Genomic DNA, 14,449 nt, shown 5'->3' with positions numbered 1-14,449 from the left:
GTAGTTGTTACATACTTTGTTTGATATATACAGGGCTTACATACAAAGTGGAAGCTATATTAAACACCAGCAGGGTGCATGTGTGTGTTCAGCTGTGTATCATACACAGAAAGGCTGGCTACTTAACACATGGTGACTGTAACTCATCCTTGATATCTAATTTTCAAAATCTTTCTCTGTGCTGTTTAATCCATAAGGTCAAACATGTCAAAATTTTGGTTTGTTGCTTTTTAAAGCAAGCTTGGGGATACCTGAAGTTGTCTGGCTTTTCAGTCAATTAAATTGTAATTTCCTTGAAGTTGTTAGAAATGCATTCTACATGCCACTGGTACCAGCAGATGCTGCACTTCTGATTGTTTGTTGTTGGTTTTTTATCTTTTTTCATCCACTTAATTTCTCATTTAATCTGGTTAGGGTGAAGTGATCCATCTTCATCTGGCCAGTGACTCCCATTTGCTATGGCCTTAGGAGTCAAGGACAAATATTAAGGAAAAACTAAGTCAGTCACTTAGGATACCTCCCAGCTCCATCACAGGGTCGGGTGCTTTGTGTAGGAAGCTACTGCTGCTGTCCTGGACCTGTGTGATACCAGCAGGGCTCCTTGATAGTACATGGTACCAGCACAGCAAAACTGACACCGTAATCTGAAGTTTGAACCTAGACCCCTCCTCACTAGAATCAGTTGTTTCCATCTCATTAAAAGATCTGAGATTTGTGCTTTGTTGATTAGTCTGGACTAGGTAGGTAACACTGTGCACAAGGTTTCTTAAAAAAGGGGTGGCGGGGAAGTGGCAGGGTTTGGTTTGGGCATGGTTTTAACAATGAGTCTGTCTTTAATTTCACTGAGCTTCAGTGTTCCTACTGATCTGCATTGCTGGTAACTTGTTTATTGATAGCTTTAATTTATGTAGCATATAGTTCTGCAGATCAGTGTGCCATTATACCATACCATTGTGGGTTGCCGTGTAAATATGATGTAGGTATATTTATAAATAAAAAACAGCAACAAACCCCACCCACCCAAAACCCCAACTGATTGCATTGCCATTGCTGAGGTGCTTAGGTGCATTTAAGAAAGTTACGTGAATCCCAGCAGGCAGGTTCTACTTTTCTCATATTTGGCATATTTCAGATTTGCATGGAGACCTGATCTCTGAGTAAAAATTAAACTGAGACAGCAATAAATGCTTTAAAGTCTTTTTGTAGATACAAGTCCAGGAATTCATGAGAACTTCAATGCACTGTCACAGTTCTTTTTAGGCGCTACACTTGGACTTTGAGGCTAATGAGTTCTCTATCCTGTCAGTTCTTACCACTAAAATTCAGCGATGTTTTAAGTATTTCACCCCAAAAGGAAAATGGCCCACTTTGTAAGTTTAATTTTTGTTCTTTTTTTAAAAGAAAAAGCCTCGTCTTTAAAAGTAATTTAAAAATCGGTGTTGAGTATCTTGTAAAATGGAAACCAGAAGTTGTAAACTTTAGCACAGTTTAAAAAGTTAATTTCCTGACTAGAAAAAGAATGGTCAGTAAGGCTCTTATATTTCAAAATAAAAAAAAGTAATTATGACTACTGGGAATAAAATTAGTCAGTCATTGTATTGCTGGATTGGTAGAAGTTGCTTTGGCTGCTGGATGGATGATCCAGAGGTATTTGCTGCATCACACTACTGGTAGCAGTGGGGATATTATTATAAGGATGAAAAAAAAAAAGTAAAGTGGGGCATCTAGAATAAGAGGAAAAAACTAATTAAAAAATTTCTTGCAGCCAAACTTGTACCCTACAGTAGGGCTTCAGACACCAGGAGAGGTTGTGGATGCTAATTTTGGACAGCACCCATTCGTATTTGATATTGAAGACTACATGCGAGAATGGAGAACCAAAATTCAAGCGCAGATTGACAGATTTCCAATAGGAGATCGAGAAGGAGAATGGCAAACAATGATTCAGAAGTAAGGCTTTGAATATTGTTAATTTAAAAAAAAAAGTTATTAATTGCATGATTCCAGGAATCTTTAAAGCATTGCACTTAAGCATTGTGCAAAAAAAAAGTACAGATAGTGTTAAAACCTAGTACAAATGGTTTTATTAACAGGTTGATAAACATTTATAAATTTGAGCATGAATACATGTTTGGGGAAGAGTTCTCTGCATCATTAATAATTAAGAGTTCCTAATGATTGTAAACCTTCCATTCTGATTTGCCCTGTCTTGTGTGCATTGGGGAGTTTAAAAAAATTGATGTGATTTTAATGGGCAGTTTTAATACATTGAGCTCTGGAAATTTCCTTTTGTGTTCTCAGCCTTTGGCATGCCAGGTTAAGTTGTGGCTCATTAATGTCTCACTTGGAAATACGGTGGGTGTGCCTTTGCCTTTGCGTTTCTTATTTCTTCAGTGAAAACAAGTAATTAGTGTGCAGGTATTTAACTTCAGTGTAGGTCATGAGCAAAAGAAGACAATTAGCAGGTACTGTTTTTTAATTGAGCCTGCTTTTGGGTGATGAATCATTTTAATTCAGAATTCACCATAATCAAATGATACATTGATTTTTTATTTTTTTTAAATGGTTTTTCTGTGCAGTGATTTGAAGAAGGTACTGACCCTTCACTGAATTACTTCTGTGTGACTTGTTCAGAAGTTTCCGAATTTCAAGTAGAATTATTTATTCAGTCACTTTTTTCAGGAAGAACGGTTTTTACATGCAAGCAGCCCTTGGTCTCTGTACTTGTATGTAATGTGTGTTTCTGGGTTTTGTTTTTGTTTATTTTTAGAATGGTATCATCTTACTTAGTTCACCATGGATACTGTGCAACAGCAGAGGCATTCGCCAGATCCACAGACCAGACTGTGCTAGAAGAATTAGCTTCCATTAAAAATAGACAAAGTAAGGCTGGAAAGCATGCTGCATCCTTTTTCACCTCCCTTAAACAAATATTACCTAAAGCTTTCTCTTAAGCACCACTGTAGAATTTCCTTTCAGCACTACTACATAGTACATTTTTTTGCTGTAAAGTTACACACATATGAACATCTGGTTAAGAACAACTTCCACACTAATGCTTTGGAACTTGTTTGATGTAATAGAATGTGATAAATTACCTGTTGTCTTTCTCTTGAATGGAAAATTGTGATCTGTCTTAAACAAATGTGTGTAATGTCTCTAAAGGAGTGTTTGTGAGAGCTAATGGTCAGTCGCAAGCAGGAATATAAAACAGTCTTGACAAACGTTTAGATTTTTATCTTAACTGAAAAGGGGTTGAGTTTAGAGAATGCTTTTTAAGTTAAATCAGATTTGAGTTTTCCTGCTTACAGATGTGAGGGGGAAGAGGACAAAGTGTACTAACAGCAATTCAGTTCTAACTTGCTGTGGCAGTGTTGTTTGGCAGCCGGATGAAACACTGTCTCCCCTGTTTGTTGAAATCCCTGCTGTACAACACAAGCATTTGTGTGACTGCATGACATCCCACATGGGGAAGCTGCTCTGGTTGAAAAATAACCCATTACTTGGGCTGTTTTTCATTCTGGATCAGTTTCTCTGCTGGTGGATAGAGCTGTGAGGCTGTTCACAAGTTGTGCTAAGTTACAGCAATATAAGCATCAACTAACGCAGGGACTGGTATGGAAAGGTTTAATCAACTGCAACCTGACTGGAAGCATGTGTTGTAGGTGACAGAGACTAAATTTTGTTTTTCTTAGTCAAAATTGAACCTGTGGGAGTGGGACAAAGTTTGGATATTCTTGGGTGATGATAGTTCAGACTGTGATTATTCATAAAAGCCTGAGAATGAGAAATAGCAGAAGAGTGTCTGCAATTGTAACCTAATCTAAGTGTGCAGTCTGAGTACAAAGCGGATGTATGCTGGCAAAAAATAGAAATACTGAGTGCTCACCTAGATATATGCAGGTTGAGTGCAGTTCTTAAGTTCTTCTATAAAATATTTTGAGGAAGCATGATCTTTCTTTACACTTTTTTTTTCTAAGAGGAAAAAAACTTGTTGATTGATGGTTGCAGTGTCTTTTAATTGTTATTTTACATGTATTAATCCATAGCTGTCCATTTAACTGATGTTGGTTTTGGTGAGCAGAGGTTCAGAAGTTGGTTTTGGCAGGATGAATGGAGAACCCATTGAAACAACATAACAGCTGTATCCAAGTTTACTAGAAAAAAATCCTAATCTCTTATTTGTTTTTTGGTGAACAGGAATTCAGAAATTGGTTTTAGCAGGAAGAATGGGAGAAGCCATTGAAACAACACAACAGTTGTATCCAAGTTTACTAGAAAGAAATCCTAATCTCTTATTTGCATTAAAGTGAGTCTTCAAATTATACAGATGTGTGTTTATAGATGGCACAGTACCTTCTGAGACAAGACAGTTACTCATTTAAAGCTTTCACAGAAATTTAACCAAAGTTAAGCAGCATTTTTTAGAAAATGTGTATAGTTCACTTTTTTATGCTATATTATTTGCTACATGTTTAGGTTTTGTCATCAAGGTCCTGTTCTGCAGCATAATTCACATCTCACTGTAGACTTGTTTTCTAGAACTAAGCTTTGTAATTTTTAAAATCAATTTTAATCAGTTTGGGTGTCGTGTAAAACTTAAACTGCAAACTGATACAGTGTGATGTTGAAGAAGGTTAAGAGTCCTGTTGGCATAAGTTCATCTGTTCCTCCAAATGGGTAGCTGACTTTAAAGACCAGTTTAAATGAGCTGTTTCACTCCATGTCACTTTACTAGAAACCACTGGCTAATACTGCGGAAATTCCATAATCCCAAAGAGTTCTCTTGGCTTCCCAGGCACGCAGTAGTCACCTTCATTCTGGCACTTTTACTTGCCAGCTGCGCTGATCCTCCAGAATTTTGTATCACGTTGGTAGTGTTAAAGATTCCAGAATAAAAATCTCTTGCCTCTTACAAGAGCAAAGCACCTCAATTTCAGTGTTAAGTAACTTGGAATGTGTTTGAAGTCTGTCACGCTTAAGAGCTGAACAGAATTCATGTGGTAGTACTGCAGACTTACCAAAGAATTCACCAAATGTGAACATTCTGATGAAAGACCACTCAATAACATCAATTCTGTGTTAGTTCTCTCAACCCGTCTGTCTAAATTTGCCTGTTCTATTGAGGCTATCCAGGCCTAAAACATAAAGCAGCAGTTCTGAGCTTCCTTAAAGTCCATAGCAAAACCTCCTTATCTAAAATAAAATTGACAAAGAGCAACAGCCTCTAAAGGGAAGGTTTGTATTGTGAGCTTGCTTTTCAGACTGTTTTCTAGTGCAAATGCTTAATGTTAAGAGTTACTCAAAGCTTATTGTTCCAGACAGTCAAAACTATATTCTCATTTACTTTGAGAGAAATGACAGACATGACAAGGTAATGACAGCCTTCTCAAGGAATGACCTTGCCCCTGCCAATAAAATAAAACAGTTAAGAAAATACAGTTCAGCTCTCTGAACTTTGAGGACTTACTGACAAAGTCTGTTCTTGAAGGATAATGTTCCTGTTCTCCTCCCTCACAGACTTTATAATTGTGTTTTTTTGGCTGAATACTCCAAAGCTTATTGATGATTGGGGTAACTGACATCCAGCATTTTGCTGAGTCAGACTCTTTGTGTATTTTAACACTAAAATTAAATCATTGCTGTCATTGGTAAATTGAAATGTGTAAATTGCTTTATTAGCTTAACTTTTTTGCCTTTTGTTTAGGGTGCGCCAGTTCATAGAGATGGTGAATGGTACAGACAGTGAAGTGCGGTGTTTGGGAGGCCACAGTCCAAAATCTCAAGATAGTTACCCTGTTAGCCCACGATCATTCAGTAGTCCTAGCATGAGTCCCAGCCATGGAATGAATATTCACAGTTTGGCGACAGGAAAAGGGAGCAGCACGCACTTTCCTGGTGAGTTGATGTGGGGAATATACCACACCATGGAGGTTTTGGGGTTGTTTTTTTTTTTTACAATGAACTGTTGGGAGAAGTTAACAGATACTCACAAGATTGACAATTTGTTTTACTTAAGAGTTGATACTGAATGCTTTGCATAAAATCATAGTTTTGTTATTAAAATAGGCATTTCTCAGTCACTGGGGAAATGGAAATTGTATAAATGGAAACGAATATTTTCTGCATATGCTCTTGGTTTTACTAATGGTTTGCAAAGTAGGTGCCACTGGTTCTAAGAAGAGCTTGCTTCTGGGAGATGGAAGGTTCTGACACAAATTTCTGTCCTTTCAATGATAATTTAAGGCTTGGGCAAGGTGATTTCAGTCCAGTAAGTGTTGTATATGATCCATTTCCTGTGGTGTTTAGGGAATAGTAGGAACACCTGCCCTTCTGTAGGAAATACCAAATGCCACCACCTAGCTTCTGGTAAAAAGAGTTTCTGCTGGCACTCATATTTATTCTGCACAGTTGAAAGAGTTCTGAGAGTGCCTCGGTGGTGGTAAAGCTTCAGTGGGAAGCCATGAATGTTCAGAATTGACCCATTCCTCTGGGGGAGATCCCTTCCAGAGCACCTCTGCAGAGAGGAATTTGGACATACTGAAATGGTAAATGAATGTGTAGTCTTTGAACCCAGGACTCTTAAGGTAGTAGAGAACATCAACTTTCACTTCTGTTTCATTCTTAAATCTGAACTGTATCTGGGGCTCTCTTTCATTTTCCTCTCAGTGGGACTGGGTAGGAAGCCAGCGTAGCCTGGTCACCAGAATACTTGCTGCCCTTGGCAAGCCAGCAGCTTTGCTTCTCTTCCCTCTGTATCAAGACTGCTATGGTGTGTGAGTAGAGGTCCACTCACACTTCATGTTTGTTCTTCAGCTGGTTGTTGGGATGTACGGTAGAAAGTAACTTTCTAATTCTGAAAACAGAGGCACCACTTAATAAGCAAGTTGATGAACGTATTATTAGAACTGGGGCTTGGGATTTCCTGAGTGGCAGCAACTCATCTGTTTGTAAGAAGCCCTTCCTGGGACCTGTTTCTATATTAGCAGATACTAGGGAGCTCTTGCTTTTGGGCTTGATGGAACTGGTAATTACATGTTTGCTTCAAATAGTAGTTTCTTGATCACATTTTAGAAGGGTCAGAAGAGATTTTAGCCAGACGTCATAATTTCACAGCATGGTGTAATTTCATTTAGCAAAGCACAATTATAACAATTAAAATAATTATATGGGGAAGGAGGGAGGTAGTGTTTAAGTGTAGCAACATGTATTTTCAGCACTGAATTTTACTGCATATTTATCAAGAGAATTATGTGATTGGGAGTTAGGAAGATGCATGTCTGCTTCCATTCATAATCATTACTATGGCCTAGAAAAGATCTTCAGACCTTTAGAAACAGTTCTAAAATAATCATTGTTTGTTGATGCAGTTTTCTGTTTTCCTGGTGTAAGTACATCTGGAAAACCTCTCATGTATGTGTTAGTACTTGTTAAATAATGCTTAACATCTGCACTATAGAAGCCTTAGAGGATCAGATACCTGAATCGCGGGGCCTAAGTCTTTGCCTTTATTTGTTCCTGGTCAGTAAACTCTAGGTTTGCCAATGTACTTACGTCATGACTGTAGATGGGTACTTACATGTAAGTTTGTAGATGATTACAGTTATTGAAACTTTCTTTCAGGGTTTGAAAGTAGTTGCAGTAATGGAGTAATATCAAATAAAGTGCATCAATCTTACTGTCACAGTAAACACACGACTGCCAACTTGAATGTACCAGAGCTCAACAACATAAATGTATCAAGATCACAGCAGGTTAACAGCTATTCCAGGTGAATAAACTTAAGATGCTTCTAACTTGCATTAAGGCTTGTGTTGTCCATGTGCTTGCATTCACAGAGGAGAGTTGTCAGTGGGTTCTGATGTGATTTCAGTTTCTTAAGGACAGTTAAAACATATAGTATAAGGGGCCAAAGCCTTATGATCTCTCTAGTGTGCTTTGGTTTTAACTTCTCAAGTTCAGTACACTTGTTTTCTCCTGTTTGCTTAAAGAAATGCAGTGGACAAAAATAAACTACCTTGCTTATATCTATTTATGGTCAGTTTTGAAGTTACGTAGTGAAGATTAACTCTCTGGCACTCTCTAATGAAGATCAGCTCTGCAGCTCTTGGGATTGTAATTTAAGCCACTGACATTGACTTAAGAACATTGCAGGCAGGTAATGAAATGTTTTCCAGATACTCTGCATTTGTGGCGGTATCTGCAAAGTACACACAACTGAGATACATGTGAAATCTGGACTCCCTTCCATTGCACGCACAAGAATTGTTTGTCTGCTCCAGTCATTGTCGCTTGTGCAAACACATTTGATTCAGAGAATAAGAACAGACTTATTAACCAGGGTTAATACAGTTATTCATAGCCAGTAAATATTCAGCTTTGGGTTGCAGAGACGCAGCAGAGCCTCATTTGGTGTGAAGTACAACAGTACTTGGCCAAGATGGATTCCCAAAACTACCAGCTAAGATGCAGTGATGCAGTAGTGTTAACAAAAAGTATTTCAGTTGGATAGTGATGATAGTGGGGGAGAAAGTAAGAGTAACAATTCACTACTTTGTGATTTGTGTTTGCAACAGCAATTGCCTCTGCCAAGAAGTCTGGCAGTGTCCAGGCAACTTTAAGATTTTTCACAGGAGTAAGACAGTTCCTTGGCCACAGTGTTGTCCAGTCAGAAAGGCCTTGTGATTTCCTTCCGCAAAGGAAGCTGGATGTGTTTTGTTGCTTAGAAGCAAGATATTAAGCTTTCAGATTGAATCTTTTTGGTCTTGAAAGAGGTTTTCAGTTGTCATTCTCTATGTCAAAATAGCAGGGGCAAAGAAAATTCAGTCCCCAAAACCATGCTTGCATTTTCTAACATTGCTTTTGTGACCTGCTATGAGCAAAGTGTGGTGAGCAGTTGTATACTCTGAATTTGCCTCCGAATATCTCTTCAGTGTCATCGCTTACTTAATATTTGCTTTGGGTTTTATTTCATTTTCCCCTATCATTCCAGTGAGAGTAAATGAGAGGTAAAGAAGAGATCAGGGCTTTTGTAAAAGAATTATTTATCTAAATATGATATTCTTGAAGTAGGCTGTATCTGAAGTTAACTGTGGGTTTTTTTTTGTTTGGTTTTGTTTGTTTGATTTTTGAAGTGAGAATAGTGTATTTTCTCAGTGCATTTTCTCCATCTCTGTACAGCTGTATATACAGATGTATGAACAACGTATGAACTTTTTGGTATGTATTCAGGAAGTGTTAAGTTATTCCTGAATAATGAACCTGTTTAATTTTTCAGCATCTGAAAATGTTATTTTACTGAGTGCTAATGTTAGTAGAGAGCACTTTCAAATGTCCCTGGTGCTTTGGTAATGCCACTTGCTACGGAAAAAGCCCATGCTCAAACTTGGTAATATTTAAGAGCAGCTTTTCAGTAGCCAAGATGAGGAAGTACTGTGCTGGAGTTGTGAAGAAGGTGACCCTGAGTGCTTAAATATGAGTAAAACTTTTATTTATTACTCTCTTTGCAGCAATGATGTAGACATGGAAACAGATCACTACTCCAATGGGGTTGCTGAGACTTCATCCAATGGCTTCCTAAATGGTAGTTCTAAACATGATCACGAAATGGAAGAATGTGACACAGAAATGGGTCTGCAGTGATATTTCTTACATTTTTATTAAGTGATGGCAACAAGGTTATGTTTTTACTTGCAATGCTTCCCACCTTGAACATTAGGAACATCAGCTCAAATCTTAATTTTTTGTTTGTTTTGTCACTGTTAGATATAAATCTTACAACCACTAATTCAGGTGCTTCAGTGCCAGTGTGACAACAGGGGAAAGTGGTTAGCTTGTGGATACTGAAACTAGCATCACTGTGGAATAAAAGAGAAGAAACACCCTTTTGTGTAGGATGCCTGGATTAGGGTCAGCAGATTGCTTCTGCCTCTTTCCTTAGTCCTTTTAGCATTCCTGGTTCTCATGGCACCTTTGCACTCGACAGTAAGGGTAGAAATTCCTTATCACTTATATTGAAGAATTCAAAGTGCAAATATGAGATGCTCAAGAAAAGAGCCGTGTTTGGGAACTGAGATAAATTTAAAAAACACCCTGTTTTCTGCCCAAAACAAATATCCTGATTTACATAGTTGTGGTCTAACAAATAACTTTGTTTCACTTAACCTGCTTTATACTCGGCCATACCTGTTTAGTCAGTGACAAGTAAGTTTAAATACCCTCTGATTGCCAGCACACCACAAAAAGGTGCTGTGACTCTTGTCGGCTACCATGCAGTCAGATCACTTCAGTGCAAACAGGCTGGAGCTCAGAGAGTGGTTGTTATTGCTGGCTGTATCTGAAGAAGTGCAGCTGGTTCTGCAGTTGCAGAACTGCCTTCTCAAACAATTGATTTAAACAGGCATCAATTAATGGGTAGTTTAAATGAAATGTGTGACTTGGGGCATCACTGGTAAACTTCCAGAAAGCAGCAGTGCTCACAGACACCTGTGAACACCAAGAAGAGTTCTGACAAGCAGCTGCTCATGCAGCTTTGCTGGTAAATACCAGCAAGCCCTTGAGAAGCAGATGTAACTGCTACAGCCCTGGAGGGGGGAGATGCAAATTGCCAGCCTGTGTTCCCTGCAGTATGCTCTGCAACTGGCTAATAACAAGGCCTCATTTCTGTGACAGAGAAAACAAACCACTTTTTCACTCTCTTGCAGCCTTTTCCACAGAGGCTTGCCGTGACAGACGTGAAGTGGCTGCACAGGGCGCAGAGTTGTTTGTGGTTTGGTTTGGCTTTTTAATGTAGTTGTTTTCTACCTGTGGAAAGTGATGTCCTAGTTTGGAGAGCAGCAACAAACACCACTTCTTGAAGATTTCTGGGTGCTTCACCTTTGAAAAAGCAGTGTGGCTCCTCAGCCTACATTGTTTACTCCCCCCAGTTTGGTGGTTGTTTCGGTACTTCTTTTGCTTTTTGAAATGTCTGTATATTCTCCTTAGCGCTGTGTATGTAGTGTTGCGTAGGCAGGTTTTTTCCAGAGGTGATAAGCTCACATCCAAGAAAAAAGTGAAAGAGGCCTTACAAATCCTTGCTTGAAATAGTGGTTAGAATACATCACTAGAGAGCAGTGTTAAAATAGGGAATGGGAATGGTTTGGTAATTAGAGTGTACGTCAAACTCCAATTCAGAACTTGATGACAGAAAGCAAGGAATGGATAAATACCCATTTTGATTGTTTGTCTGTTTTTAACAGACTGCTTTAGCTGTACATTTAAAAAAGGCAGAACTTCAGGAGGAGCCAAGGGTTGATTTATTGGTCATGAACAACATTAATACCTTTTAAAATGACTATTGCTGGGGAACACTGTAGCAAACAGTAAAATCAGTTGCAGTGTTCTGCTTAATTACAGAAGAAGCCTGAAATGTCAAAATTATTAAGCTAATGTATTCTACAAGGAGTATGAGCATCATCTTGTCTGTTTGGGAGTTCAGGAGATCTTACTCTGCATTATTCTCAGTTCTGGCCTTGGTGTATCTTTAGAAGTGCAGTGCCAAAGAATTGAAAAAGCAGAACTTATTGTTGTCATTATTAAACTTCCATAAGATTTTAGGGTAAAATTTGGTTTATGGTTAAGTTAGTTTAAAATTCAGCATTGCAAAATAAACAGCATATGTAGACAGCCTTTGCCCTTAGTTAACCATAAGCCTCTTAATGATCATAGGAGGAGCAGTTGGGCAGTACTTGGAGCAGGGGTACGTTATGCCAAGATCTCTGGCCCAGTGTTCTCTCTGAGAAGACACATGCCTTTCAAGTGAAATCAGTGCAAGTTCTGTAGATCCATAGATAGCTATTGTTAGCTCTGTTGGGGTGATGATGACACTGTCATTTTTGCAGAAGTAGATTCAAGTCAGTTGAGACGTCAGCTGTGTGGTGGCAGCCAGGCAGCGATCGAAAGGATGATCCATTTTGGAAGAGAATTACAAGCCATGAGTGAGCAACTAAGAAGAGAATGTGGGAAAAACACGGCGAATAAGAAGATGCTCAAGGTATATTTTACCTGGAAATTGTGGCATTAAGTGGAATAACTGTGCTGCCCAGCAGAAACTTCCCACAGCATGGGGCATGGCAGTACTGTGCTGCTTTAACTGCTGCCATTTTGTTGTTGTTGTGGTCTGAGAGCAGTGTCCTAGTCAGCTGTGATGCAGCACTGTCTCCTGGCTTGCCTGTGTAGCGCATTCACAGGGAAGATACTTTCATACTGTGCTACAGTTAAACCCAGAGATAAATTTAGCACTTCTGTCTCATTTCTGGCCATGTAACTTGGTCTCTTGAAACAAAGTGCTGTTCTCAGCTCTAATGATGATCCATGCGAAAGAGGATTGATACAGATGCCCAGAATGTGCTCTCTTTGATGCTGATCTGTTTACCTTGATCTAAAATGGCTCTGGAAAAGAATTCCCCTGCCAGAGACTGACTGCATGCAGTTTTCAGTTTGTTTTCTTTTCCCCCATCACTTACTAAAATACCACTCCCATTTGTCTTTCTGTTGGGGAAAAACACTGCTTACTCAAAACGGCACAAGTCCCGTTAAATTTCTTTTTATCCTTTTGTACTGATGAAGGTCACTGACAATCACCTTTGTGATTCTGAAATCAGAATGGGTGAATAAAATAGTCCTTGTGTTCACTAGTAACATATAGCTGCAAGACATAATAAAAATCACCTTTCCACAGGATGCATTCAGTTTACTGGCGTATTCGGATCCCTGGAGCAGCCCTGTTGGAAATCAGCTTGACCCGATACAAAGAGAACCTGTGTGCTCTGTACTTAATAGTGCAATACTAGGTGAGTACATACAACCCGGGTGGTTTGTATGTATGGTAGGGAGAGCCTGTCATTTGAGACTGCTGCCCATCTGCTGGGCTTGGTACAGGGGTGACTGAACCATTAACGAAGTGTATGGGAGCACTGTACTGCCTGGGCTGGTGGCAGTTAAAGGTTTGTGGTGTTCTTGCTATAACTTGCCATAAACATGAACAATCCTTCACTAAAAGAGTTTTTCCCTGTCTTCTCTCCTGTGAAAATAGGCTGAGGGAGTTGGGCTTGTTCAGCCTGGAGATGGCTCCAGGGAGACCTTAGGTGCAGCCTTCCAGTACCTGAGGGGGGCCTTTATGAGCTTTAAGGTCCATTCCAACCCAAACCATTCTGTGGTACTTTTGGGGGCACATTATTGTAACAAATGTAGCCATCTTTGTTGTTCAAAGCAAAATTGGTCCTGTTCAATAATGGTGTTATGCAGGGAATTTGCAAGTGTCACTTTTTTGCTCTATCTTGATGCAAAAGCAAATACAGGAATTTTGTATGAACAATTTAAGCTTAAAATCAAAGTTTTCAGTGTATTACCAGGAAATTAATGGGGTGTTTTAACTGCTGCTGTTATTCTTTCCCAGAGACTCACAACCTGCCAAAGCAACCACCGCTTGCCCTGGCAATGGGACAAGCATCACAGTGTCTGGGATTGATGGCTCGATCAGGAATTGGCTCCTGCGCCTTCGCCACAGTGGAAGACTACCTACACTAGCTATGCATTTGAAGACCTGAAAGGTGTCATGTCATATTAAACATGGAAAGCAGGCCAGCTCTGCTGACTGGAATTTGGGATTTTAATTATGTACTAAGGACAAGTCTGTTGCTTTATGTTGCTTCCTAGTTTACAGCATGATGCAAATGATTTCTAACTTAGTGTTAGGAGAAAATTTCCATCTTGAAACCTCTTAGACAACTAAGAGTTGAGAACATCACTGATAAAGTCAGACATCCAGACTGACAAGTACCGGTCCTTTAAACGATTGTCCAAAACAAACCAAAAATCCTGCTACCTTGTGGTGGGACAGAAGGGCGGAAAAGGCAGATGTATTAGCATGTGGGTGACGTACATGTCAAGCAGGATGACTTGCCAACCTCCACCCCCATTGTTACATAGTTCAATCAGTGTAATTTGCAAAACACAAATGGTTTGGATATATAGTGTTGATGGGAAGAAACGATATTTTTTAATGTGTACTGTAAAACTTGAATTACTCAGGAGCTGAGTGAATATGTTTGTTGCTACTTACAATCCCAGCCTGTTGATCTTAGTAGGTTTTTTTTTGTTTTTGTTTTAACATGGTCTTTTCAACTTTGTTTCCTTGTTTAATTACGGACAGCTTCTGTTGTGTAGACTCACCAGTTTAACTGTTGTATTATAACAGTATTACATGTCAACACAGTGTGGTTATGACCTATTTATATAAAAACCAAATATTTAGTCAATTTACAGTCTTAATTTAATCTTTGTACACCTTGCATTTTTAAAAGTGCTTAAATAGTACTATATTGCAATAAAATGTAGTGATACCATAATTAACCAGCCATTAAAAACTTACTTCTACATACATGGTAGCATGGAGGTGTATGCTACGTTT

General features: G+C 39.0%; 1 protein-coding gene across 6 annotated transcripts in view; it reads left to right on the top strand.

Annotated features, from left to right (window-relative positions):
* The window catches only part of RANBP9 (RAN binding protein 9), a 40,063-nt gene extending 25,644 nt beyond the window's left edge, over positions 1–14,419 (top strand). For 2 of the 6 annotated variants that reach the window (XM_061346421.1, XM_061346426.1), the window contains exons 6-14: positions 1,766–1,950; positions 2,771–2,883; positions 4,201–4,309; positions 5,708–5,898; positions 7,624–7,771; positions 9,510–9,631; positions 11,880–12,031; positions 12,719–12,830; positions 13,436–14,419. In XM_061346421.1, coding sequence (XP_061202405.1) covers positions 1,766–1,950; positions 2,771–2,883; positions 4,201–4,309; positions 5,708–5,898; positions 7,624–7,771; positions 9,510–9,631; positions 11,880–12,031; positions 12,719–12,830; positions 13,436–13,566 — 1,263 coding nt within the window. In that variant the 3' untranslated portion in view covers positions 13,567–14,419. Of the gene's footprint in view, positions 1–1,765; positions 1,951–2,770; positions 2,884–4,200; positions 4,310–5,707; positions 5,899–7,623; positions 7,772–9,509; positions 9,678–10,703; positions 11,175–11,879; positions 12,032–12,718; positions 12,831–13,435 lie in introns of those variants that run through there. The other 4 variants (XM_061346422.1, XM_061346425.1, XM_061346424.1 and 1 more) reach the window with 4 other exon arrangements.
* Positions 14,420–14,449: the final 30 nt, after the last annotated feature.

Source organism: Neopsephotus bourkii, unplaced genomic scaffold (genome assembly GCF_033783945.1).
Source record: "Neopsephotus bourkii isolate Nb327-2 ecotype Australia unplaced genomic scaffold, CSIRO-AGI_Nbou_v1 NB_272, whole genome shotgun sequence".
Taxonomy (NCBI): domain Eukaryota; kingdom Metazoa; phylum Chordata; class Aves; order Psittaciformes; family Psittacidae; genus Neopsephotus; species Neopsephotus bourkii.
Note: the sequence above shows the minus strand (reverse complement) of the source record. Positions and strands in the feature narration are given on the sequence as shown.